At 37.5% G+C, this 27,728-nt stretch overlaps 1 protein-coding gene across 2 annotated transcripts in view; it reads right to left on the reverse strand.

Annotated features, from left to right (window-relative positions):
• Positions 1-27,728, reverse strand: part of ACYP2 (acylphosphatase 2) — a 153,099-nt gene that overhangs the window by 44,081 nt on the left and 81,290 nt on the right. Inside the window, exon 4 of one of the 2 annotated variants that reach the window (XM_070512102.1) lies at positions 27,511-27,709. The exons of the other annotated variant lie outside the window; for it this stretch is intronic. Coding sequence (XP_070368203.1) covers positions 27,658-27,709 — 52 coding nt within the window. The 3' untranslated portion in view covers positions 27,511-27,657. Of the gene's footprint in view, positions 1-27,510; positions 27,710-27,728 lie in introns of those variants that run through there. 2 annotated transcript variants of the gene reach the window in all.

The raw sequence follows: 27,728 nt of genomic DNA on the forward strand, positions 1-27,728 counted from the left end.
TGCAAGTTCTTCTTCTTTCGAAGAAATCCATGCTTCCGAAACAAGCTGATTGTCAAGGAATATGAGGTCAGATCCTCCGGCCAGGTGGTGTCTCTTTCCACTCCAATCATAGGGCACCCGGGCCAAGAACCCCGGTCCTTTATTCATAGGAACCAAGATGACATCTGCAGCTTCTTCACCTGGTTTTCAGACCACAGCCTTCCAGAATCTGACAGGATTGCTGAGATTATCAGAGAGGACCTCTCGTCAAATCCACTGCAATACTATCTATTGCGTGAAGGGGCCCATAGAGCTAGACTTCACCAGATAAGGGAGCCAGTGGAGATCCCCAGGCCCTTTGGGTTCCAATCTGGTTAACCTTTGCCCTTGGGAATACTCCCACACAAGGTCCCCAGCCACCTCTGCTGGACCTGTTGCTTTGGCAACAGCATTGGGTATGCCTTTCACTTTTTTTCTGCTGAGATTTCTGCACCCTCCCTCCTCTGGACATTCAGTTCTCTCAACTTCAAGATTGAGACCTTCATGGCCATGCTACTCCACTTCCACATGGTCATCATGCTGCTCTGCCATTAACATCACCTGCTGCATGGCCATGGTTCACACTCTTCTAAACCAAACAGATGATGCTGTAGATTGCACTGCCTTTATCTGCACTGTTTGGACCCTATTGGTTCCCAGGGCCTCTGGTCTGGGAACTACCACCTGGATTTCTAGCTATGTTTGGGAGCCTGTTTTACTCACTCTGCTCTGCACATGGCCTGTGGACAATTGCTGGGCATTAATGAAGTCAAGGGGCAGCAGCAGTGGGTCACTTGATCGATGTGATTTATGCAACTCCATTGTTCTTCCTGCTCCTCTAGTCACCTGTTGCTGCCTGCTACTGGCTATGCCCATCTGCTTCGGCTGTTGTCTCCTGGGTGAACATTTTCCAGACCACTGTCAGCTCCAGTCTCTGGATTTTGGTAAAAAAGGATCTCCAGAACTGGAAATGGACCCAGGTTTCCTGTCACCACATAAAAGACCTTTCTCTTCCTCCCTTAAAAGACTTCAATTCGTTACTACCACCATCGCTCAGGAACCCTACTGACTGTCAGGCAAATGGTTGAGGTGACAAATTAGACCCTGTCTGCATGGCAAGGATAATAGTGGTGTCCTTACCAAGTACCAGGCTTTCTCAGCCTCAACCAGTGGATTCAAATGCAATTTAGGTACTTTTGTTTGCCTCCCTTCTTCATCCCGAACATGATGAGGCCACGAGTGCCAGGGTGGGGTATACTTTTTCTTCTCTTCTGTCTCTATCTCTCTTCTTCTCTGTCTGTCTCATATCTCTCATTTCTCCTCTCTCTCAAATTTCTTTTTTTAAAAAAAGTGGTAGCTCAGACACATCTGCAAAAGCAGACTTTTTAGTTTAACATGGCTTTCTTTATCACTTCCAGAGGCAGAGAGGTTGTCCTGTAAGGAAGACTACCAGAGTTCTTATTGCCCCCTCTGCTCTCTTCCCAGCCCCTCACCCCGCTTTAGCAACACCTAGAGGGTTTAAAGGAAGACAGAGATAGATGAAGTAAAAGGTGTTTTTTAGGTCAGAACGGATGGAAGAACTGAAGAGATTGTGGTGGGTGCCCTGAGTAGGGAAAACTGAACAAAAGGCCAGAGGTGGAAATGAGCCAGGGAAAAACTGGGCCTAGAACTAAGAGTGGGTTGACCAAGAGTTTACGAGGAAGGGATACTCACTCTGCCAGCGGTTAAGGGAGGAGAAGTACTTTTCTCAGGACTGGGGTGGGAGAATTGAAGGGGGTTGAAGTGTTAACTATGAGAAAGTTCTTTAAACAAACACAAGGAATGCAACTTTGGGTGTTTTCCCTCTTGTTTTCATGTGACCTTATTTATGTGGAATATTAACACTGTGCCCTTAGTTTTACTAGTATTTAGTAAAATCTAATTTCTCTCTGCTGACTGGGAAGATTCAGCTGTATAGATTTTCTTTTGCTTTCAACTGGGAACATTTGGAAGAATATCAATCTCATTCCTGTACAATATAGAGACTTATGCACATATTCATAACAGTTTTCAACTTGTTTCTGTTAAAACTATATCTTTAGAAATATAATTTGACTAACTTGTTCTTGTTAGACTCTGAAGGCTTTTGAAATTGTTGTCTCCATGGAAAAATAACGTACAAAAAATTTGTGGCTCTGATTGTCTTGACAATTTACCCGGGTAACAACTTAGTAATTGACATATCTCTTTTCCTAAACAGCAAAAATACTTGTGAGATTGCTCTGTAAAATTGGAAATGTACCACTGTAATATTTATATTTCTTTATATGCATGGTGGTAAAATAAAAGCATGTCACTCTGAAAAAACAAAATTAAAAAGATGGAAAATAACAAGGGTAGAAAAGTACACAGAAAAACCAGAATGCTCATATACTACCGGTGGAGAATAGCTTGGTACAAATGCTTTAGAAATTGTTTGGCAGTATCTATGCATACCCTCTGATCCATCTCTGGGAATATACCCAACAGAAATGCATACATATATTCACAAAGACATGCATAAAAGTTTTTATAACAGCACAATTCTAATAGTTAACACTGGGAACTGTCCCAATATCCATCACTAGTAGAAAAAAATAAGTTTTTAAATATACACACAATGGAATACTATGAAAAATAAAGAACTATGCCTATAAGCAATAATATGAATGAATCGCACAAACTTGATGTTGGATAAAAAGAAGCCAAACATGAGTATATGCTATATAGTTCCATTTATATATGAAGTTTAAGAATAGATAAAACTAATCTATGGTGGTAGAAGTCAGAATGGTGATTACTACCAAGGAGAGTGAAGGGTCTGAGATGTTACCCTACTTACAAACTAACAAGTTAGCCTACCTAGTTAATGGGTACTGAGTCGGAAACAAAGGATCTTACAAAGGACAACTCAATAGCCAGTGTCAGTATTTGCACCAGCTTCTTGAGACCTAATTTCTAATTCCACAATATGAAGAAAGCCAGATGACAGCTGCACACATAGTGGGTTGCATTACAAGAGAGGAATTCTAAGGTTAGGGAACTTCAGTCTTTTATAATGGGAAGTAATAAGCATGCCCGCCCTTTGCTTTGAAGGGCGACATTATTATACTCAACAGTAAGTAAACCTGTTCTTTGCTCCCTAAGAGACACAGTCTCTACTTTTTCAAGGCTATAAGCAAACCTGACCTTTGCTCTGGAGGGAAGTACTATCTCTGTCTTCCAAGCCTTTTCACAGATATCCTTGAAAACATAATCTGAACAAAGACAGTGTCTCTGCTCACAAGATGTGCAGAAACATCAGAGACCCATGAGAATTGTCTCCCAATGGTTGAGGGTGGGGAGCGGGGTGGGGAGCTATTGACTGGAAGGGAGTCTGAGGGTGGATTTTGGAGGGCTGGTGATGTTCTGTGTCTTGATGTGGGTGCTGGATACATGAGTGTATTTGTGAAACTTCATTGAGTCGTACACTTGTAAAACACACTTTTCTATACGTATATTATACTTTAATAAAATATGCTTGCTTAAGAAAAAAAATTAAAAAGAAACCCAAAGTAAGCAAAGAAAAATAAAGCAACAAAAGTAAACAAAACTTTGCTATGTTTCTGAACCTCTAGGCTGGAAAATGATTAGCCAATTTAAAAGTATGTTTCAGATCTTTTTGAATAGGCTGTGAGTCCATACATGAGAATTCTAATAGGATCATTTACTATGCCGCATTCAAATGATAAAATCCATTCTCTAAGAATAAAAATGTTCAATTATCTTGGTATGGGCCATCAACTTTTAGTATTTATAGTGCTCCTGCTCATTTTATCAACTGACCTTTATCAGAGTTTTTCAGCCGTAAACATTTCATTAATCATGGCTTGTGATGGTTCATTTTCAAAGCTCAGTTCTTTCAGCCAAATAAATGTTAAGATCCACATATTACTTAGTGCTGTTGTTCAGCAAGGATGATGCTATTCTGAAGATTGGCTCCATCATATCCTTGCTTTTTATGATGATCTATATCAAAGTTTCATATGCTTTTTTTCCAGGCCTCCCTCTTTGAAGTGTAAATATTTCACTTGATAATTAAGAGTTAAAAACTGAATTTTAAACCACACCTTTGGCACACAGAAGACTGCAGTATTAATAGGAACAAAACCTTCTGTTAAACTGTAATGAAATAATTTGGTTTGGCTTATTTGAGCAAAATCTTTCCACTTCTGTATATAACAAGGTCTTTGGGGATAATAAGGATAATCCAGTGTTGAAAATGCAGCAGGTTTGTTTTTTTACATAAAGGATATAAAAACAGTTAACAACGTATAAGATTAATTTATCGCCTCTGAAATATAAGGTAGATTTAATTAGGCTTTTACAATTCCTACTATCAATTCATATTGCACATTATAATTTTAAAAGACATCCATGCTGATGGCTTGCCCTGTATTTTCCAATGGCAAAATTTTTTCTTTGCTGTTGGTAGCTAGAAGCATAAGAGATGTAGCATACTTGGCTCTATGTAAGGGGATCCAAAATTCAAGTTTAGTCTGGCTTACCAGGATAGATGAGGATGGGAAAGGTGGTAGGTGGGATTTTCGAATTCACCATTAAACTAGAGTCTAGAGCACTAAACTAACAGTGCACTGAGTCACATGTTGGGGCCCCTGGGTTCCAGGGGACTCTGCCGTAAACTGTGGGCAAACCACTTAATTCCAGAGACAAAGTTTGCCTTATAACTTTAATAATAGATTTGAAACATTTCTTCTAAATCTGAAATTTCACTACCCCTTAAATATAAGCTTTCCACAAGGTTCTGTGGCCTCCCCCTGGCTTCCTTTCTCTATACTCTTCCCAGGAGAGCTTAGCCACCGCCAGAGCGTCTGCCATCATCTTTGAGATAAGGTCTCTTAAACTGGAGTCTCCAACCCTTACTCCAGATCAGGGTCTGACATGTCCATTTGCACAATATTTCCAGAATTGTTCTCTTCCTTTCCATATCTATTTTCACGTCAACATCTCTTGTTTACGGGAAATCTCCAGACTGCCCTTCCTGAATCTGCTCTTTCTCTTCCCATAATTCACATTGTTGACAAAGAGATCAAATCCCTTTTGCAAATGCCATATTTATCCTTGTCAACACACCACTGTCTGCAGAAGCAAGTCCAAACACCCTACTAGCGCATTTGGGGTCAGCTACAACCAAGCCCCTGCCTAACATTCTTGCTGGAGTGCACTCACATGGGACTCCTTGCTTTCCTTAAGCAACCTGTTCATTGTCCTGCATCTCTGCCTTTCTTTGCTCATGAGGTTCCCTCATCTTGGATTCTCTTCTCCATCTCCTTACCTATGGAAATCCTATCCTTCCTTCTAAATTCAATTCAAATGCCAACTCCTCTAAGTTACCTCCAAAACCCCCTACCTCCTATAGCATACACTTTGTAGCATTTATTCCATACAAATTTACGTTGAAGTTAGTTCTTTATGTATATTAGTAGTTTATATATGCCTTTGTCACTAAATTTTAAGTAATTCAAGGGCTGAGATCAAGTTTTAGTTATCTTTTCGTTCTGTGATGAATAGGAAACAGGTCCTGTCCTCAAGTAGCCTAGAGTCTAACGTAAGAAACACTGGGCAGTGTGAGAAATGCTGAACTAAGTGCAAGGACAGTGCACTACGGGACCACATAAGAGGAACATTTCCCCCAGCTGAGGGTTGGGGGTATCAGGGAGGGCTTATATTATTATAAGAGGAGGCTTTTAAGCTCCTTTCTAGACACCATACTAGATTGTAAGTTTCTTCAGAGTAGGGGTCTAGCTTTTCATCTTTGTATCCCAAGGGCATAGTATTGTGTCTAGTACAAAAACAGGCGCTCCAAAATTACTTAATGAATTTGTAAATAAAAGATGCCCAAGTCCTTTATAGCTCTGTGTACTGTATGAATCATATTAGTATTTTGTAGTACTTTTTTATTCTACTTATCACATGATCAATAAATAATAATTGGCTAATGAAAACCTAATTAAAAAGTTAATTTATTTTTAGGCTTGAGGTTTTAGATAAATGTTCATTGGCATGGCTGCCCAAATAATTCCTAAGAAAGAAGAACCAGGGCAGAGACCTCAGTCAAGTCCCTATAAGTATCTCAGTTCTAGTTCTCAGGAAGGAGGATAGGTGGATAAATGAGCTGTTTGCAATTATAGATCCAAATTGAATCAAAACTGTGATATTTGCTTCTTAATCTCTAAATTCATATAAGTCAAAACCAACAGGCTTTATTATAGCCCTTAACCATAGGCTGTACTAATAATAGCTCTCATTAACTAAGGCACTACATCATGGTACTTGGTGCTAAGCACTTTATGTGTATTATTCTTTTAATTCTCACACAACTCTACAAGGGATTCCTGTCCCCATTTTGCAGATGAAAGTGAAACTCAGTTGAAATTATGTTGCTTATGTCCAGTCACTCAGTCAGGCAGCGGTAAAGCCAAGATTCAAACCCAAGGCTGACTCCAGAGTCTGACAACTATATATGGACAGAAACACTATCTTTTGCTTTGCAGTAGAAAATTATTAATTAAAATAATTTGCCAAATGGTTTAGATTTTTCCCATTTGTATACAGATTCTCTTGGCATATAAAACATTTACTAATTTTGATGTTTATTAATGAACATTATGACCCAAAAGATAAGTGTAAAATCATCAGTAATAATAATATGCAATTATTTTTTCCTTTAAAGATTGTAAACATATTATAACCTAATTTCTTTTGAGATCTGAATACCACTCACAAATGAATATAAGATACAGTGGTATTTATGACACATCTACTATTGGTTCAAGTCACTTTGCTAAAGGTACCATCACAGCTGAAGCATGTTTTCAGGTGCTCACTGGTTCCAACAAGCTTTCTGCTTTAATTCCAGAGGTAACCAGCAGCATTTGGAAGACAATGCACTTTATCCAGAAAGACCAAATAGCAGAGGTCTTTTGGGGTGGGAAAAAGATTATGTCACTGTCTAGAAATCTTTGATAAACTTGGCTCCTCAGCAGTGGCAGGCTGGGGGAAGAATGCACAGCCAAGCAGCACACGTGAGGTACCAGAAATGTGATGGAAGGAGAAGGATAAAATGGAAAAATCTCAAGGAGAAAGCACAGTGGAAGAGAAAAATAGACATAAGAGAAATTTTCAATGAGAGTTTTTTTATATACCCAAAAGATCATTGGTGTGAGACCTAAGAGATAGTGATTTTTAGTTCCAGCTTGTTTTCTAATCTAATTTTGGGACTTCTGGAGGGGATTGCAATCTCCCCGTGGTTGGAATTTATTATTCATATGGGAGAGAAGTGGACTAGAAAGTCTTAAGTTTCCTTTTAGAGCTTTGATCATACCATGCTAGGGAGGCTGCAGATATATGCCCTTGGGGCTTTACTGTCATTTAGAAATATGGTTAAACTCAATAAAGTAGAAATATATAGATACCTTCTTAACTTGATAAAATATAGCTTGGTCCCAAAGTGACCATTGTGCTTACTGAGGCAACAGTAGAAGCATTCCCAGTAAAGTCAGGAACAAAGGAGGATGCTTACTTGTCACCAATGGTACTTAACAGTCCTGGATGTTAGACAATACAATTAATAAGAGAAAGAAACTAGAGGTACCAAAATTTAGAGAAGGAAATAAAACTATCACAATTTGTTATGGAAAACCTGAGATATTCAACTGAAAAAGTACTGTAAGCAAAAAGAAAATCTAGTAAGAATTACTATATAGATATCAATAAATTTCAGATGAAAAAACATAGCAAGTTAGAAGATGAAATGGGAGAAGACTCCATTTACAACAGTTAAAGATGAAATATCTAAGACAGAAAAAAATATTAGAAATGTATGAGATTTATGAATACAATTTCAAAGCATTCCTGAAGGACACAAATAAAGACTTGTAGAAAGGGGATGGCATACCAAGTTCTTAGATAAGAAGTCTCAACCTCCAGGTTGTCAGTTCTTCCTAAGCTAATTTAGAAATTTATTGTAGTTATAATAACAAGTCCAAAAATTGAGGAGTGGAGGAGAGAATTAGACAAGCAAATTCTATTACATATTAAAGAATAAACAGAACAAGAATTACAAGGAAACCTCCAAAAAAAAAGAAAGAAAGAAAGAAAGAAAGAAAGAAATGAGGGGGACCACTCCTAACACTTATTATAGAATAGTCTAAACCTATAATAATTAAAAGTGTAGTCCTGACACAAGAATAGACAGGTGAATCAATGGAATGGAACAGGAATTCTACATCTAGACCCCCAATGCATGCAGAACTTGATGTATGATAAACACGGCATCTGAAATAAGCGAGGAAAAGATGGACAACTCAAAAAACTGTCTTTACACAACTGGAGAGATATTCTTAATAAAATTAAGTTGGATTCATGCCTCATGCCGTACCCCAGAAAAATTCCAAAGGAGCAAAGATTTAAATTAAAAAAATGAAATCATAAAAATACTACAAGAATACAAGGGAGAATATTAACTTGGAGTGAGAAGGCCTTTCTGTTATTTAAAATCTGGGGGCATAAAGGAAAAGATGGATAAATACAACTACATGAAATTTTTAAAAAATCTACATGGTAAAAAAAATTCCCTAAGAAAATCAAAAGAAAAATGCCAAACTCGGAAAATATAAATTCATATCAAGCAAATCCTCAGAATGGTAAGAAAAGAGGTATACCAAAAGAGTTGCAATCATTGATCCAGGGATTTGCCAAAGAAGGACGCTAACTTCAGATTATATATTCACTTTACCTAAAGTGCCAAGTATATGTTTATTCTGTCAAATATAATCCTATTTTCCATTTTAATGGAGGAAATCAATAACCACAACACCACTAGGGCAAAATGAGTAAGACAAGCCTGCAATTGTCTCACAGGACATCAGTGACGGGCAAGGTCACCTCAGGATTACTAAATTCTGGGAGGATATTCTATTTACCATATCATTTCTACCTTGCTTGATGCTGTGTTGTAATTGCTGCAAACGGTAGTGACTACACTATGAAAGTCATTTCTATAGTGGTGTGCGTGGGTTTGCACAGATTAACTCAACTGTTAAGCATATGGCAAACTTGCTGTTACTTTTACGAAGCATGAAATGTAGTCATGGTGTCTGCACTTATATTAGGCCTGTTATAAATACATAGCTAACTTCTCCCATATACTATTATTTCATCTGAAATATTTTCATATTCTTAACAGCAAGACATTTGATGGATAAATCTGTTACTATTAGAATATGGTTTTTCTCTTAAACAAAAACTTCATTTGATCATTCAAGAGAAGAATATGATTACCTCTGCTTCTCCTGACATACATAAATCTCTATCTCATAGAGGAAAAGAAAATAAAACCATAAAACATCTTTACAATCTCTTCCACCCTTTACTTCAGATAGAAACAACACAACAATATCAGAGGTTTCAATTAAAAGAAGTCTGAGGGAAGGCCCAGGGTTATTTCACCTTGAGTCTTTTCAGTGAATTTTTTCAAGTTAAGCCCACCTCCTGAGCTCCTGAGTACATACTTCAAAATACATGTTGTTAGTAGAAGCTTTCTTTTTTAGGTTCAATATCACACAAAGCAGCTGGAAATTTTAGAACAGTCCAAGAACATACTGTGTAATAAGATTGCTATTTCCATGGAAATTTGGATAACGGTCAGCTGGCATATATTATAGTTTCCCAAGACATGCCTAAATTAGAGATTAATTCAGTTTATAATAATTGAATTGACTTAATTAAAAAATGTTTTTCATTACTTGTCATTCACAGGCATTTGGGGAGGAGATGGGGTGCTCCACCCTGGTACTCCTTGCTGTAAAGGTGAAAATAATATACTCTTTGGACCATGTCAATGACATTTCTCTCCAGCTAGCCAGAGGAATAGAAAAGAACACAAATAAAGGCTGCCAGATTAAAAATGAAGACTTTCCCAAGAAAAAAATGGTACAAAACCTCTTTACCTCAATGAGAACAGAGATTCATCCCTTTAGCCTAAACACTTTCTTGCTAGAATTACTAAAATAAAATAAAGATCTGAGTTACATGTCAAAGGTGAAATGGACCTCGTTTTGCAGCTTAAGCCACTGAAGCCAGAAAAACATACTCCAGGTCAGGCTGTTAGATAACAGAAGCCCTAGGTCCAGCCCCAGGTCTTCTGACTCCCACATCACTGTGTTCCTCACCCCATCTGGTGAAGAGCTGCTCATCTCATCAGAGAGTTGCTGGTCTCACTTGGACCCTTTGTGACATAAGCCTCAGTCTTGGAAATTTTAACTTGTCACAGGTATGATAATCGGCAAGGGATGCTGCAATGACACAGTTCTGAGGACCAATAAAAATGGGAAAACTAAAAGTTGGAGAATGAGAGCGTCATTCACGTCTTTACGTATGATTCAGGAGCGCTGATTAGAAATAACCTTTTCAAGTTATTAGTCAGAAAAAGAAACATCTCTAGAGTGGAGAAGAAGAATGAGTTCTCTAGTCACATAAGTTTGGAGTGTTTCATTTGGAAAAAGGCAATTTTCTTATTTGATTCTCTGCTTGCCAAGAAGGTTTCAGTACACATGCAGACTGATTCCTGAATGAGGTGTGTTTTCCGCTATAAATTAATAAGCTGACATCTAGTTTATTCATCATTCTCTTCTGAGTTAAGGGATTCTGACTTCATTCCTCACCTAAAATCTAGTTCCTAAAATGCAACACTGAGATCGTGGTGACGTTCCCTCCTCTATCCCCAGCACCCTGGGGGCACTGTCAGTTCTACCCACCTTCATTACAGTAACCCAGATCCCTCTCAATCACATACTTGGTCCAGTGGGAGGAACATGCCTTTCATTTCATTCTGAGAAGAAATTCCCACCTCAAATTACGGAACTCTCAGCCTCTGGACCACAGGAGTTACACCTCCTTCTAGGGAACACTCTTAATTTTTAATTGGTGACTATATGTATGATTTTTTTCATAAATACTTTAAATTTAAGGATTATTTTTAAAGAACTTAGGTTTCGCAAGAGAAGAATTCTATAATTCTATAAATAAAGAAATTCATATGTAAATATATGACATTTAGAAATATTTATCGATTTCTTCTTCCCTTTTCCACCATGAAAATAGCAAGCTTGGCTTTTTGGTGAACCATGACTGAGCCTCTCTATTTAGAGTTTGTCTGCCATACTGCCTTCCTAGGTCACCATGCGTGGTAAAGTAGATTTAGATTAAATTTTAGTTCAGCTGCAATAATGCTGTGTCCTTTATAACCTTGGTGGCTTAGACAACCCCTGGAGTTTCTTAGTCATTATGAGCTCAGTACTTCTAACAGGGACATATGGCACAGCCTCAAATACTCCCCTAATTCATATCAGATGCGAACAACCCCATCTCAGGGGTGAGGAATGGGGCACTGGATGCTTTCCTCCTTCACCTTTCCAGGAAGCATTTCTCAACACTGTTAGCTTCATTCCAGTCTAAGAATGTATATGGGCAATGAAGGGAGGCTTTGAGTTGCTGACTTTGTGACTTCCAGTTTTGTTTTGAAGCTAGCTCAGTTTGTTTTAAGCTGACTAAAAGGGCAAGACAGAGGCCATTCTTGCTCTCCTTATAAGCAGTGAATGTCACAGTATGGCATCTTTCTTTCAGGATTCCTTCGAGACATTCCTAGAAAAGCAACCCAGTCCATGAAGATCAGGAAAGCATGCTGACCTCAGGCAAACTAGCAAAATACTGTGGGTGCCAGTGAGGTAAAAACCTTACTATTAGGGAGGCCAAGTCTCTCCAGCCAAGTAGCTTTGACCTACACCATAGATTCTTTCTGAGTAGCTATAATGACAGCCAATTGTACGTAGGTCTAGGCATTATAGGTGGATTTATGATTTATTTAGGGAAAGAAATTTACAAAAGACATTTAGAAGGTCAGAATTAGGTTTTCTTGCCCACAAAAAATGATGTATTCATCTGAGTCCCCAAATAACTACACAATAAATAGATATCCCTACAAACTGTGAAAGAAATAGGGCAAGTGGTACCCAGGCATGGGCCAATTTAGCCTTTGTACTTATAAGGATTCACAATTTTTTTAAAAAGTAATTTAATAAATTTTTATGTGCAATCACAATATTTTCACACTATGAAAAACACTTGCATCGTGAATGTACATATTCATTAATTTACTGGAAAATAATGCACCTTATTTCATAGGTGCTTATTTGGTAGAGCTGAATTGTGTACCCCCAAAATTCATATGGTAAAGCCCTAACTCCAGTGTGATGGTATTTGGAGATGGGGCCTTTAGGAGATAACTGAGTTTAGTTGAGGTCATGAGCATGGAGCCCTCATGATGGGATTAGTGCCCTTATCAGAAGAGGAAAGAGACACCAGAGCTCTCTCTCTGTCATGAGCAGATGCAGCAAGAAGGCAGCCATCTGCAAGCCAGGAGGAGGGCCCTCACTGGAACCTCACCATGCTGGCATCCAGATCTCAGATTTCTAGCCTCCAGACCTGTAAGAAAATAAATCTCAGGCTGGCTCCATGGCAGGGTGGTTAAGCTCAGCATGCTCCTCTTCAACGGCCCAAGTTCCTAGGTTCGGATCCCAGGTGCAGACCTACACCACTTGTCAGCCATGCTGTGACAGTGACCAACATACAAATCAGAGGAAGATTGGTACAGATGTTAGCTCAGCAATAATCTACCTCAAGCACAAAAAAAAAAAGAGGAAGATTGACAACAGATGTTAGCTCAGGGCTAATCTTCCTCAGCAAAAAAGAAGAAAAGAAAAGAAAAGAAATCTTTGTTGTTTAAGCCACCCAGTCAATGGTATTTTGTTATGGCAGTCCAAGCTGACTAACACAGTAGGTTTAATTTTTTATCTTTTTTTTTTTTATTAAGGTTATGAAAGTTAACATCCTTGTGAAATTGCAGTTGTACATCATTATTAGTCATGTTGTAGGTACACCACTTCACCCCTAGTGCCCTCCCCCCACCCCCCTTTCCCCTGGCAACCACCGATCAGTTCTCTTTGTCCATATGTTAACTACCACCTATGAGTGGAGTCATACAGAGTTCATCTTTCTCTGTCTGGCTTATTTCTAGGTTTAATGTTTTAAAAATTAAAATTAAATGTCTTAAAAAATTTGTGGAGCTCATGTCTAAACTAAATGATGAAATGCCAGTTAATTTAATAAAAGCAGTATTTTTGAACATATTAACATTTCATTTAGCTATTTCAGTAACAATGATGGATAGAACTATGATCAATGATGCTATCTTTACATACAAAAGACAAAATATAAATAAAAATTAAAAGCCTTGCTTAGCTTATTTCTCTCTGTCTGCTTTCTTCACTTTCTATAGAGAACTCTATCTTCTTAGATGCATTATCTATTAATCATTCTCCCCATAAATATTTATTGAGCACCTACTCTGCTTCGGGCATTATTCCAGGGGTTGGGATATAGTTGTCAGCAAAAAAAAGTCTCTTCTCTCATGGAGCTTATACTCTAATGGAGGGAGACAGAGAATAAGTAAATAAATATTAAATATATAATGTGTCATATTGTAATAAGTGTTATGAAGAAACATAAACCAGGTAAGGAGTCAAAGTACACTGTGGGGAGGAGGGGCCTGGGTGATCATTTTGATCATGGGAAGCCTCTATGATTAAACCACATTTGAGCAGAGACCTGAATCGTGCAAGGGAACGAATCTTGGACATATGTGGAAAACTGTGTTCCAGGTTAATGAAACGATATTTTCAAAAGCCCTGAGGCAGGAGCATGCTTGGCTTGTTAGAAAACCAGCAAGGTAGTTAGACACAAGTAAGTGAACAAGACAGAGTGTGGCAGGGGATGGGGTCAAATAACTTGCCAGAAGTCAATTCACGTATACCCAGAAACAGTGAGAAGGTACCCAGAAGGGAGGCAAGAGAGAATGACAAAGGAGCAATATTGGAGAAGATAACAGCTGAGACTTTCCCCACAAATCAACAAAAGCCACCTAAAAGAAGATAAAGGAAAGCACACCCTGGCACGTCATAGTAGAAATGTTGAAAATCACAGTTAAAGAGAAGATATGAAAAGAAAACTGAAAAAAAGATGAACTTTAAAGGAACAAATATTTGTTAGAAGACAGAAGCCAGCTGACTTCTCAAAACAATCAAGAAAAAACAGAAGAAAATGGAATGGTACCTTCAAAATGCTGACAATATAATGGTAAACCTAGAATTCCGTACCAGTGAAATTAGCCCTCAGTAATGAAGAGAAAAACATAGATTTTTCAGGGGGTAAATGTAGAGAATTTTTCACTAACAGTTTAAAGAAAATAATAAAGGGTGTATTCAGCTCCCAAATGCAAGCTCAAAGAGGCAGGAAAAATAAAGAACAATGAAAAGGAGAAACGTGGATAAATCCAAATGAATTTTAACTGAATATAGCAACAGATATAATAATATATTAGGGGATTTTAAGTATATATAAAATGAAAATACATGGCAACAATAGCATATCAACTATATTTGTTTCAGACAAAGGAGACTTTAAGGCAACAACCATTACTACAAATAGGCATACTTCAAAATGATAAAAGTTTAAGTTCTTTAGTAAAAGATAACAATTCTACATGTTATGCACCTAATAACTTAGCACGAGATTATATATTATAAGAAATATTGACAAAATAGAGAAATCAAAAAATCATAGATTTTAACATACCTCTCTCAGGTACAGCAGACAAATTAATTTATAAGGATATACAACATTTAAACAACACAATTTACATATTTGACCTAATAGTTACACATACCACACTGTACCCCCAAACTGTAGAATACACATTGCTTTCAAATTTGCATGGATCATTATAAAAATCAACCACATGTGAAAGCAAATTCCAACAAAGTGAATTCGTACAAAGTAAATTTTTTGACCACAAAGGAGTTAGACTAGAAATCAATGACAGGGGCCAGCCCAGTGGCCGAGTGGTTAAGTTCACGTACTCCGCTGCAGCAGCCCAGGGTTTTGCCGGTTTGGGTCCTGGGCACTGACATGGCACCGCACATCAGGCCACACTGAGGCGGTGCCCCACATAGGACAAGCAGAGCCACACACAGCTAGGACATACAACTAAGTGCTAAGGGGCTTTGGGGAGAAGAGGAAGGAAAGAAAAACAAAGATTGGCAACAGATGTTAGCTCAGTTGCCAATCTTCAAAAATAAAAAAAATCAATAACAAAAATAAGCTTAGAAAATCCATACAGCTTGTAAACTAAGAAATATAATTCCCAATAAGCCATGGGTCAAAGAAGAAATTGCAATAGAAAGTAAAACGTATTTTGAAGTGAATGTTCATGAAAATTTATGATGCATTAAATCTATTTTAAGAGGAAAATTTATGTCCCCAAACACATGTATAAGAGAAGAAGAAAAGCTGAAAGGCAATGAGCTAAACATCCATAACAAACAAGTCATATAAAGAACAACTTAAATCTAAAAATAAAAAGATGGAAATAAAAAGTAAGAACCGCAACAAGCAAAATAGGAAAACATACAACAGAAGATCAGCAAAGATAAAAGTTGATTCTTTAAAAAGACAAATAAGTTTTAACTCCTCCTCCCCCAGTGGAGAATAATGAAGAAATACAGAGAGCAAACTTACATAACCAATATCAGAAATAAAAGAGGAGATATCCTTACAGATCCCACAGATATTTAAAACTAAGAGAATATTATGAACAACTTTACATCGATACATTGTGCATTTATAAAAAAAATCACCAAGCTTCATGCCTATTATGCACATTACTGGGTGGCTGTTATAGTCAATTAAAAAAAGTCAAGAAAACATACATCTTACAAAAACTGACAGCACAAGAAGAAACAAAATGTGAACAATTCTGTATCTATTTTAAAATCAAATCAATAATTAAAAATTTTCCCACAAAGAAAACTCTAGGTCCATTTGGTTTCACTGGTTGATTCAAACCGAATACTTAAGGAAAATATAACATCTATCTTACACAAATTCTCCCAGAGGATAGAAAAGAAGAGAATAGAAAACACCCTGCAGATCATTGATGAGGCCAGCATAACCTTGATACCAAAGTATGACAAGGGCATTAGTAGAAAGAAAAATTATAGCCCAACTGCATTTACAAATATAGATGCAAAAATCCTAAGCAGAATCTTAGATTAAATGAATACAGAAATATGTAAGAAAGAGAGCTAATACGTTATGACTAAGTTGGGTTTATTTCAGAAATGGACAGTTATTTTAACATTCAAAAATTCAATCAGTAATGCAACTAATCTATAGTGACAGAAAACAGATCAGTGATTGCCTGGGGGCCTGTGTGGAGGGGTGGGTGTGAGGGAAGGGACAGAGAGGAGCAGGCGGAAACTTTTGAAGGACAGTGGTAAATATGTTCATTATTTTGATTTCAGTAATGGTTTCACAGGTATATAAATACATGAAAAATGATCAAACTATATACTACAAATATGTGCAGTTTATTGTATGCTATTATACCTCATTAAAGTTGTTTTAAAAATTGATTAGTATAATTTATCACATTAATAAAGAAAGAATCCACATGATCATCTCAACAGATTTAGAAAAGACTCTTGATAAAAGTCAACTTCCATTCACGATTTTAAATATCTTAGCCAACTATGAAGGTAATTTCCTTAAACTGATAAAGAATATGTTTAAAAAAAAAAACCTATAGCAAAACATCATAATTCAAGGTAAAACGTTGAAAGCTTTCCATGTGAGACTGGGAACAAGACAAAGATGTCTTCCCAGTACCACTTCACCTCCTGCTCCACTATGCCTCTCTATGATTTGGGTGACATTGACCAAAGCTCAGGTCTTGGTTTGAACTAAGCAGTTTAACACCATTCCTCTTGTCCAGTGATTGGTTAATGGAAGGGCAGGGATAAGCTAGTCAATGCACTCCGGCCCCCTGTTCCCAGTGATTGTGTCAAAGGCAACACAAAAGATCTAAGTTAGACTAGTCAAAACAAGCCAAGGGTTTTGTCTGGAAGAATAGAAGCTCTCTATTCCTATGGAGAGTGTAATGTAAAGATGTCATCTCAGGAACTGCTACAGCCATTTCTAATCAATGAGGGCAGCCATGGAGGAAGACAGAGTGACAAGAATCACTGAGAAATAAATCCCAGTGAAGAATTATTCAATTGTATGTGTGAAAAAAATTCTCTTTATTTTTTGAGCCAGATCAGTTCTGGTTCTCTGTTATTTGCATCCCAAAGCCTTCTAACTAATATAGTTTGGTGCATAAAGTACCATAATTAGTTCAAAGCAGTAGACAGAATAAAAGCAGACAAAAGCCCAAAGAATACATATTCTAAAAGACGGTACACACAGTTCAAAGTTACGGTAGAAAGTCAGAGAGAAAATCTCGACAGGACTGCTGTTACGATCAAACAGAATAATGTATGTACATCACTTAGCACAGTGCTAGATGCCCACCAAGCCGTCATCAACTGCAGACAGCAACAGCTAACGGCGCGGCGGGCTGTGTGGCATGCCCAGGGAGGCAGGAAACAGGCTTTTTTTAATATCAAAAGCAGTTTCTCATCATTTGAAAGGATACAACTCTCTTGAGTGGATAGTCTTAAAGTTTAGGTACCAGCAAGTGATAACAGTTAGCTTTTACTGAAAATCTACAAAATTTTATATAGATTTGTTTTTTCATAAGGACCCTGCAAGATAGGTATTATTCCCAACTGACACATCAGGAAGCAAACTCAGAGAGGTGAACAGACTTAGCAGTTTGTTCGGTGGTAATTCCTGCTCTTACCACAGGTCCCACCTCAAGATCATGCTCATTCTCCTTCTCAGGCCAACTCCCTAATGTGAGATAAGACTGAAGACGCACATGAATTACATTTGTTTAGAGAATTTATGTAACAGAAAGTAATTGCATTTCCTGGATGCATTCTATATCTTAGTATTTTTTCTTTTGTACATCTCAGAACCATTTCATAATAACAAAGCTATTTACTGGACAAAATATAACAAATGCACAGATTAAGCAAGAGAAATATTTTTGGATAGAAACAATTGTATATTACGTCAGTCATCTGGAAAACATCTTCCTAGCACAAATGAAACTAAACTGGGTTTTTGAGCACATTTTTGGGAGATTTTTAATAGTACTTACAACTAGCTTTAGGAAACCATGAGCTTTAGAAAGAACAGATAATTGTGTAGTCTTTAGAGCTGTTGTAAGATAAACTATAGAAGCAATTGGATAAACACTACATAAAAGAAAAAATAAACTTTTTTTTCTTGCACAAAATCAAGGACAGGACTAGCAAAGGAAAAGTATTTAAATGACTCTCCTAAGTACTGCTATCTTGAATGTTTACTCTACCTTTTAAGGACACAAAACAAGAGCTCCCCAAATCATATATATTCTGCAAAAGTTATTATAAGACAGAATAAACAAGTGATATGAATAATTAAATAACAATTTCATGTCTAATTATTCTTCCTAATCACCTCCCAAATGGCTTAGTGAACTCTACAATCAATGTATTACATAACATACTATGTTCTTTTAGAAAAATAATGAGAATAACAACTTCGATTGAGCTGTAAGTTATATGTGAAAGGAAGTTATTAAATTTTATAATTATGGTATGAAGATTCATCTCTCTGCTCCACAGTTTTTGGATATTTAATGTCACTGCTACATGATCTCCCACCACCTCCCGTAGAAGCAGGGGCGGCCATGGTGGAGAAATAATGTTAGTAAGATGAGCCTTTTGCCTGGAACTCTAACCTAGCTGGGTTAATTTGTAATGGCCTACCTGGCTATGTGCCCTTGCTTCTCTTTCCCTCTGAGCTGAATCTATTAAATTAGCCTGACTTAAGCTATGCATCTGACTCTGGAGCCAACTCCAGCCCTCAGCAGGGGAGATAACATATGAAATCATCTGTCAAGATCTTCCTGCCTCTGCCCTGAATTATTGTTAATCTGATTTTGCTCTGATTTTACTCCAGTCCACTGTGACTGGGTTCCTTGCCTTCTACCCCAGTTTCCCACGGCTGGGTTTCTTATTATGAAGTCTCAATTTCTTTGTTGTGAGTCCCTAATACTTAATGGGATACTCCCACAATACCCAATACCCAATGCCTGTTGAATGGACCTTTCTTTTTTTTCAGGATTAACTTGGTATTTGCGCCATTTTCTAAATAATTCAGAACATGACCTCTGTTAGAATTATATTCCACCAGTTCACACTATCCCCTCCCCCATTAACATGAATTGGTGGACTATGAATCTACTCTTCAGATTCATGGAAAGTAGTATAGCACACTCATTTAGAGTGCAGTTTCCGCACCCAGGTTCCCTGGGTCCAAAATCTAGCACAGCTGTGTATGACTTTGAGTAAGATTCTTAATCTTTGCATATCTATATTTCTTCATCTCCAAAATGAGATAAAGATAGCAACTGCTTCACACACGAATAATCTATAGATAATATATACTATCGTGTCTAATAAATAATGAGAACTCCATAAATGTTAGCTGTTGCTGTTACTATTATGGTTCCTATCTACCCATCTATAGAATTATAGGCTGCATTACTATCTTTAGACCTTGCTGACTGCTAAAGATCTGCCTGATACCGTATGTCTACTCATTTCTGATCTCCTTCCATACTTGTATGTAAATTCCTCCTTTTAGATTTATAGTAAATGTGATCAATTTCCCAAAAGAAAGTAATAAGGGATTAAAATTCATTACTTACATCTATCTTCCTTTCCTTTCAAAGAGGAAGGGGCTATTGTTCAACCAGCCTGAACCTGTCCATACTTCTCTACATCTATGAGATGCTACTTTTATAGCCACTCTGCCATCATGGCTTATCTGGAACTGCAGCTGGGGTTTAGCTTTCTGAGCAGATGATTTGGAAGTTTTGCAAAATCAAGCCAAAATGATGGTGGCTTTGAGTACTGGCCTGGTCCATTCCTACAAGGCCATTTAGATTCTCAACCCTGGAATTTTTAATCTGTGACCTGAGAAGTGAAATCCGAAAATAGACATTTATGGACCTTTGCATCTCATTTCATAGATCCAAATACTTGTGGAATTTTTATAAAATATGAATAAAATATTTATTAAATATGAATAAGAACAAAGATAAAATGATGTAGCATTCACTTACATGAGTTTGTTCTCATTCTATGCAATGTTAGTACTACTATACATACAAGTAATAATACCTTGGGTTGATAAAGTCTTAAAATATCACCACTTACTTCTGATATTTTAAGGTTTTATCACAAAGAGTATTACATGCATGACCTTCAGAAATAGGGGAGCCAGGATTAGTGTGCATATTTTATAAGTCAAGTAAAAGAGATGAGAGAGAAGAAAAGTAAGTGATTTGCTCCAAACACTTATAAAGAAGAGTTGAGGGGCCGGCCCGGTGGCGCAGCAGTTAAGTTCGCATGTTCCGCTTCTTGGCGGCCCGGGTTCGCTGGTTCGGATCCCGGGTGTGGACACGGCACTACTTGGCAAAAGCCATGCTGTGGTAGGCGTCCCACATATAAAGTAGAGGAAGATGGACATGGATGTTAGCTCAGGGCCAGTCTTTCTCAGCCAAAAGGGGAGGATTGGCAGAAGTTAGCTCAGGGCTAATCTTCCTAAACTTAATTAATTAATTAATTAATCAACATTAAAAAAAAAAGAAGAGTTGAACAAGAACACCAATCCCTAAACCTCTAATACTTAGCTAAACTGCCTTTAGGAAAAGAAAAATTTGTTACTCATTCTTTGAAAAAAGATACTCTAAACACACACAGTTATTAAGGCTGGATTTAAAACTGAACATATCCTAACACTATGGTCCAATTTGGAACCCTAAAGTCAATTTCCTAATTCAACTCACATTCAGTATTTGCACCAGACAACTTCAGAATACACGTACCTTCACCAAAGTAAGAAGCACTTACCCAATTTCGCAGACTTGGGCAACTTTTCATTATTCCAGTCAAATGCATTGATAAAAATTCTAAATTAGTTTAGAAAAATTATGGTTCTTTAAGCATCAAAATGAGTGTGCTACTAACAGTTAGCCTGGGCAGTAGGAATGCTGCATAGTTTTCAATGTCATTTCTGAAACTCTAATTGAGCAGTAATTTTTATACTGTGCTTTCACAGTTACTGTTAAGTGTTGATTCACTGGAAGGGAGTGGTGAGGCTTAAAGCGGCAGCTGCCAAACCTAAACCCAGGGCAAGAACCTCAAATGGTGAAAGACTCTGTGTTCCACTCTGAGGCTGAACTCTGTCACCTCTTGCAGTATTTACTTCTCTCATTGGTTTCACTCAGGGATTGATTATTCAAACTCATCTTGTGACCCACGGCCGATGAATTACCCTGCTGTGACTTTCCAGGAGCAGATCACGGATAGTACATTCGCAGCTGTTTAAAATTAACATTTCTTTCTTATCAGAAATGGCTCAACTCTTTTCCTGACATCAACACATTATTGAAAGTTCTGTAAATTCTTTGTCCTTCTTGACCCTGCCCTTTATGACTGCCTACAGCCAGTAATAACAACGGATTGTCTGTCAGAGGAAACTGTGGCCTCACGAATGCACATAAAAATTCCAGAAGCTCAACATCTTTAAAAGATGAGTCCAGCTTATCCAGGAGAATCAGTTTTTACTGACTTGGGTATTTAAATATTTTTTGCCTTGAATTTTGAATGTGGGGTTGGCTACCAGCTCCCCAAGCACCCAGGACATCATGTGGATTTATGGTAAGGAGCATGCTAAGGCTGCACTGGGGCCATTTCTGCAGTAAATACAAACCACTAAGACCAACATGTTTATACAAGACTTCATTTTCTCACAAACTCTTCCACATTTCCTCTAAATATTTAAGTTAAAGTAGGCACCAAACTAGCAATTCTCCTGGAATAAAACATTAGTTGGATACAGTAGAGAATTTAATTCAACACCAGATAGACCCTCACCCCGTGGATTTTCTGCAGTGAGTTTTTAATCTTAGGTAAGCTTCCTTATATAACTTGCCATCTTCTGGAATGTCTCCTCTCCCTGTTGTATACTCAGAAAGTGAATGCTTACTTTATTATTGGTCTGAGAAAGAAATAAGGAGGAAAGAAATCCTTAAGGCATTCCAGAGCCAAAAATGATTACCACTAATTAGGGGTAATCTTTGTCATTGAGTCCGCCCATTAGTATGAATAATGTATTATTCACTTATTCTTTTAAAAACTCTCAAAGATAAAGATCATTAGTAATTTAACTTTGAATGCAAAAGATGAAGCCAAAAATGATGCCAGAAGAGTTAGTGTCCCATAACAAGAACGCAAACAAGCAAAAGTAGGACCTCATTGTGATAGTAATGTCCCTGAAACCTAAAAAGAGCATATAGAAAAACTGAAACATGACAAAACTGTAAAGAAGATGCTAGTCCTGTCATTCCTCATCCATTCAAAGAAAAAAAAGTGTTATTACAGAATTTTGTTTTCAGCAACCTTCTAAAATACCCTTAATAGTTTTCTTTTCTGTGTGATTTAAATAGTGAAAAACATGGTGGATTATTTTTAAATCACTCTATTTAATGACGGAAAAAACATGCAGGACCTGGTCACAATAACCAGCTTCTTTTCTGCCCCAATCACACTCTGCTCAGCACTCCTCCTGACTCTTTTGTGCTAGAGATGCACAGCTGTATTGTCCACAGCTGGACTGGGAGCTGCTGGAGGGCAAGGACTGTACCTTGTCATCGTGTGTATCCCCAGCACACTGTAGACATTCAAAATTACCTGAAATGATCAGAATCGACATTGACTAGGGCCAGTTAAAGGGCCCTGCCATTGCTGTACCCCCAGGCTGGTAGTCCCTTCCCTCGCCATCTTTCAACTGTTTAGGATTTGAGGACTAACCATTTTCAATCACACTGCAGGAATCAATTTAAGAGTAATCTTTCTTCTCCTCCTCCATCCTTCCTGTTTTTCACCCCACAAACATAATCACTAATGTCTGTCAGTACTGTACAATACAAAGTACTTTCACATTTATTGTTTTTCTCTGACCCTTATAACAACATTTTGAGGTAGGTAAGGCAGACATAATCCCCATTTAACACATGTGGAGTGAGAGGTTTAGGAAGGTTAAAGAATTTGGTCAAGGTCACTCAAAGACAAGATGCTCTTTTTGCAAGCTTAGCATTAAGACAAGACTGACAGTAACAGAATCTTAACATGAATGTTGCAACATGGAATCTTGAGATATCCCACTTCCAAAAGCATCTCACATTCAGGGTCTGCCCCGTCTTTCCCTCACTCTCCTTTGTTATTGCTTACATGTTTGAAATACGCTCCAATGCAATGGTTTGTTTAATAAAGAAAACAAAGTTTCTTAAATAAAAAACAACATCACTATGGGGCCAGCCCGGTGATATGGTGGTTAAATTTGTGTGCTCTGCTTCGGTGGCCTGGGGTTCGGGGTTTCAGATCCCAGGCACAGACCTACATACCACTCATCAAGTCATGCTGTGGTGGTGTCCCACACACAAAATAGAGGAAGATTGGCATAGATGTTAGCTCAGTGACAATCTTCCTCAAGCAGAAAGAGGAAGTCTGGCAACAGATGTTAATTCAGAGCCAATCCTCCTCACTAACTGCACCCCCCCCCAAAAAAAATAGTACCACTATAATCATGGAATATAAGAAAACATGAATTCCTCAAAAACTATTAAGGCAATATCTTTGGTAAGGTTTTCTTGAAAGGAACTCATGTCTGACAAATTACTAGAAAATTGCTTCCTAAATTAAAGATGAACCAATTAAAATTATATTAGAATTGAATGAGAACTAAAGTTCTTTTGGTCAACTGGTTTTCAGTTTTCTGCCATTAAAAATATTTCTGACAGGAATTAAAATTTTAGTGGCAAATTCTGCAAAAGAATACAGTAGTCTGGGCTTATCCAGAAGCCGAAAGCAGTTTTTCAACCAGTTCTAACACAGAGTTGTAGAAGCAACTGCTTCAGACTCTTTAAATTTATACCAGTTTCTAAATTCTGGGCTCATAAACCAACCAAGCTCTCAAACTCCCGAAATTTTCTCTGAATAGCTAATAGGAAAGTGGTCTGGAAAAAAGGACAAAAAAACTTACACCCAGATTTATTCTGCAATTTTTGTAAATTGCATTTTTAGAAAGAGGTAGGAAGTAAGTAAAATTCTAAAGATAGGATTTTTCTTAGTTATGTAAAGTTAAGTATGTTATTTCTACTCTAAGAAGAAAAGAGTAGCTCTTTCTTTTATTAGATGTTTTCAGTTCTCACCATTTAAGGTTAGCTGAACAAAATTGTTGACGTTCAATGAAATTCAATTTAAAAAATTAAAACTGAGCTAAGTGGGGGCTATCAGACTGATGGGACTAAGTCCAATTTTTGCTGTTTTCCCAAGAGAATCTTATTATTTCTGCTTTTAATGAGATAGAAACAGGAGGCCGCACACTGATACTCCAGCTTGGGAATGAGATGTAACTCCCAAAGTTGTGGTGTCTGGGCTATCAAGGCTTCAAAAGCTATTCTGAAAAACAGGAGGAGAAATTGGGGAGGGGCAGGGCATTGCAATAGTCAAGGCTGAGAGAGAAAGAATGGTGAAGACCTTGTATTTTACCAGGGGATCCTCACAAAAATTCATAAAATCCTTGGTGAAGGTGTGCGCTGTAGAAACCGGAAAGGGTGGAGCTTTACACCCAGATTGATGTGGCAAATCCAGATGGCCTCCAGAGACACAGGAGGAAGGCCACAAGAGTGGAAGACCTTGGAATCAGAAATTGTGGGGAGAGCTTCAAACTTTCAACAAGCTATAAAACCACTGGGGTCCAAGCTAATTATATGTAGATTTCTGAATGCTGAGGCAATTCCAGGTAAAATCTGGATTACATAGCAAATGATTATTAGGGATAGCACACCAACAAATATTAGGTAAATCAGTTTGTAAATTCTATCTTTTCTCCTACTTCCACCCTTCCAAACATGAAAACACCATACAACGATAACAGTATGATCTTTGGAGCCAGACAGACCTCAAGTCAAATCCTAGCTCTGCCCTTTCCAAGTTGTGAGACTCGAACTAGTCACTTAACTTTTCTGAGCCTCAGTTTCTTCATTCAACAAAAATGGGATAATACACACCTTGCAATACCTGGCATACAGTAAATGTTCAATAAATATGTGTTGACTGACTGACAGGTTTGCCATGAGAAGAAAATGTGATATGAATGCCAAGCACATGTGTGGCCAGGTCCTCAACAAATATTACCCATGGCTCCTATGTCATTCCATTTTGTGATTACTTAAAGAACCAGCCAGATTTATTTTTGAAAAGCACTTCAACAACTTATTCCTCAAGTTCCACATCAGGCATTTTACTCAATAAAACTTGCAATGGCCACTAGCCAAAAGAAACTCTCAATTAGTGTTACATGCTATTACTTTTCATCTAATAAGGCAGGGAGCTGATAGTTTAGCCACGTATAATTATGGTTTTTCTTAATGAAAACATAGACACCTGTTTTTTAGACTGCATTAGTCAGCTATTGCCACAATAATCCTACAGAACGAAGCATCCCAACTTATTGATTTATAACAAGCATTTGTTCTCATGCTCATGGGTCTGTATGTTAACGGAAACTTGGCTGGTCTAGATAGGGCTTGATTGAGTGGCTCTGCTTCACACTGTGGTTTGGGCTCAGGTTCACTCCACCTGTGTTCATGCTAGGTCCCAAGCTGAAGGGGCAGCAGCTGCCCAGGGAAAGCTCTTCTCATGGCAAATCACCCGTATGCAAAACTAAAGGCAAACCACGCAAGCATATTTAAGGCTTAATGTCACATCCACTAACATTCCACTGCCCACAGCAATCTCATGGCCAAACCCAACATCAGTGGGATGGGAGTTAAACAATAACCAAAAAGTATCCAACAGTGAATACTAAAATTTTAACTAGTTGGGCGTAATTGCATTATATGTTAGTTATTTCTACATGGAGTTAAATTCATATTGATGAGACTCTGAAAGAAAAAATCTTATGGTAATTAAAGAGGAGATTCTGGAGAGGTGAGGCACTATTGGAGATGAAGATTTCTGATATTCCAATTACTAAATAAATGAGGTAACTCAGCCTTCAGATGTTCACTTATAATTACAAAGGAAACAATTTCAAGCATGTTTTTTATGTGTTTCAGTTGAGTAAGACTGTCTCTTTACTCAAATTGCTACGTCAACCCATCAAAAGTAATTGATACGATTACTAAAATAGAAAATAACATATCTTACTATTTTGTGAGATTTACAGTTAAATAAATATCTGTCATTTAAAAGAATTCATAAGAATATCTGGATAAAGCTCTAACACACCTTACTTATTTAAAAGAAACTTTGCAAAATGTATTAAGATTGATTTAAAAAGGAAAATAAAATAAAACATTAGGTCAAGGTAAGTGCTTTGAAGTTTAAGCATTTTCAACAACATTTAAATTCTAGGTTGAGAAAATAACAGACGACAAAAGTACATTTAGTCAAAAGAACACCAATCTGTTTTCAATCACCATTTTATAAATTATTCAGTGCAAGCTTTGAGACATGATTTTAATTAAGAAAGATTACACTTGGGTATTAATATGATAAAATATGCTGACATAATATTTAAAATCTATGTGGTGATGATAACAGAAACAAAGAATTCCTTGGCAATATAAAAAAATAAGTTTAACAGAAAATTTGATTTCTGGAGCTCCATTGTTCTATTACTCAGGGCTTCAAATACAACAATATCAAATATTTATTAGGTATTGGAGACCCCTTAGGACCAACTGCTTTGGTCAAAAGTGTTATGAACTATCTTAACTACTGGGTAGGGTGTACAGGATTAGATATTAATTAATTCTAATGAACTAATCTGTGAAATATTCTTTTAAACTCTAACATGTTATCATTTCTATTCTACTTCCTCATAGTATTCCTCTTTTCAGAAACCTCCAATAGATCTGCTCCTCTGAATAAGTCTCAGATCCAAAATCCTTGTGGTAGCATTCAAAACCCTCCATTGTGTTGTCCCAACTTACCTTCTATTGCCCCATAATATGAGTGCATTACTCTTGCGAAGCTGCTCCAGAGATTCAAAAACATGTCTTAAGTGTGTTGTTCCTCACTTGCAAAACAGGTATCTAGTGCCTCTGTATAATATTTGATCCATCTTTTACGGCTCTGCTCAAGTCCCACCTCTCATATTGAACATGTCGGAATCTATTCCATCTTCCAGAGAGCTCTTCTACCTCTAATCTTTCACAGCATTTATTATCTGTGTATATGGAATTTATTACATAACTGTCTTGGATTGTTGAACTTTTCACTTGTACCTTATCATCCCCTTGTAGATTCTAACAGCTTTAAGTGTAAATTCCACATCCAGGGGCCGGCCCCGTGGCAGAGCGGTTAAGTTTGCGTGCTCCGCTGCTGCAGCCCAGCGTTTCGCCAGTTCGGATCTTGGGCGCGGACATGGCACTGCTCGTCAGGCCACGTTGAGGCAGCGTCCCACATGCCACAAGTAGAAGGATCTGCAACTAAGATATACAACTATGT

The sequence above is a fragment of the Equus asinus genome, chromosome 6 (genome assembly GCF_041296235.1).
Source record: "Equus asinus isolate D_3611 breed Donkey chromosome 6, EquAss-T2T_v2, whole genome shotgun sequence".
In the NCBI taxonomy this organism is placed as follows: Eukaryota; Metazoa; Chordata; class Mammalia; order Perissodactyla; family Equidae; genus Equus; species Equus asinus.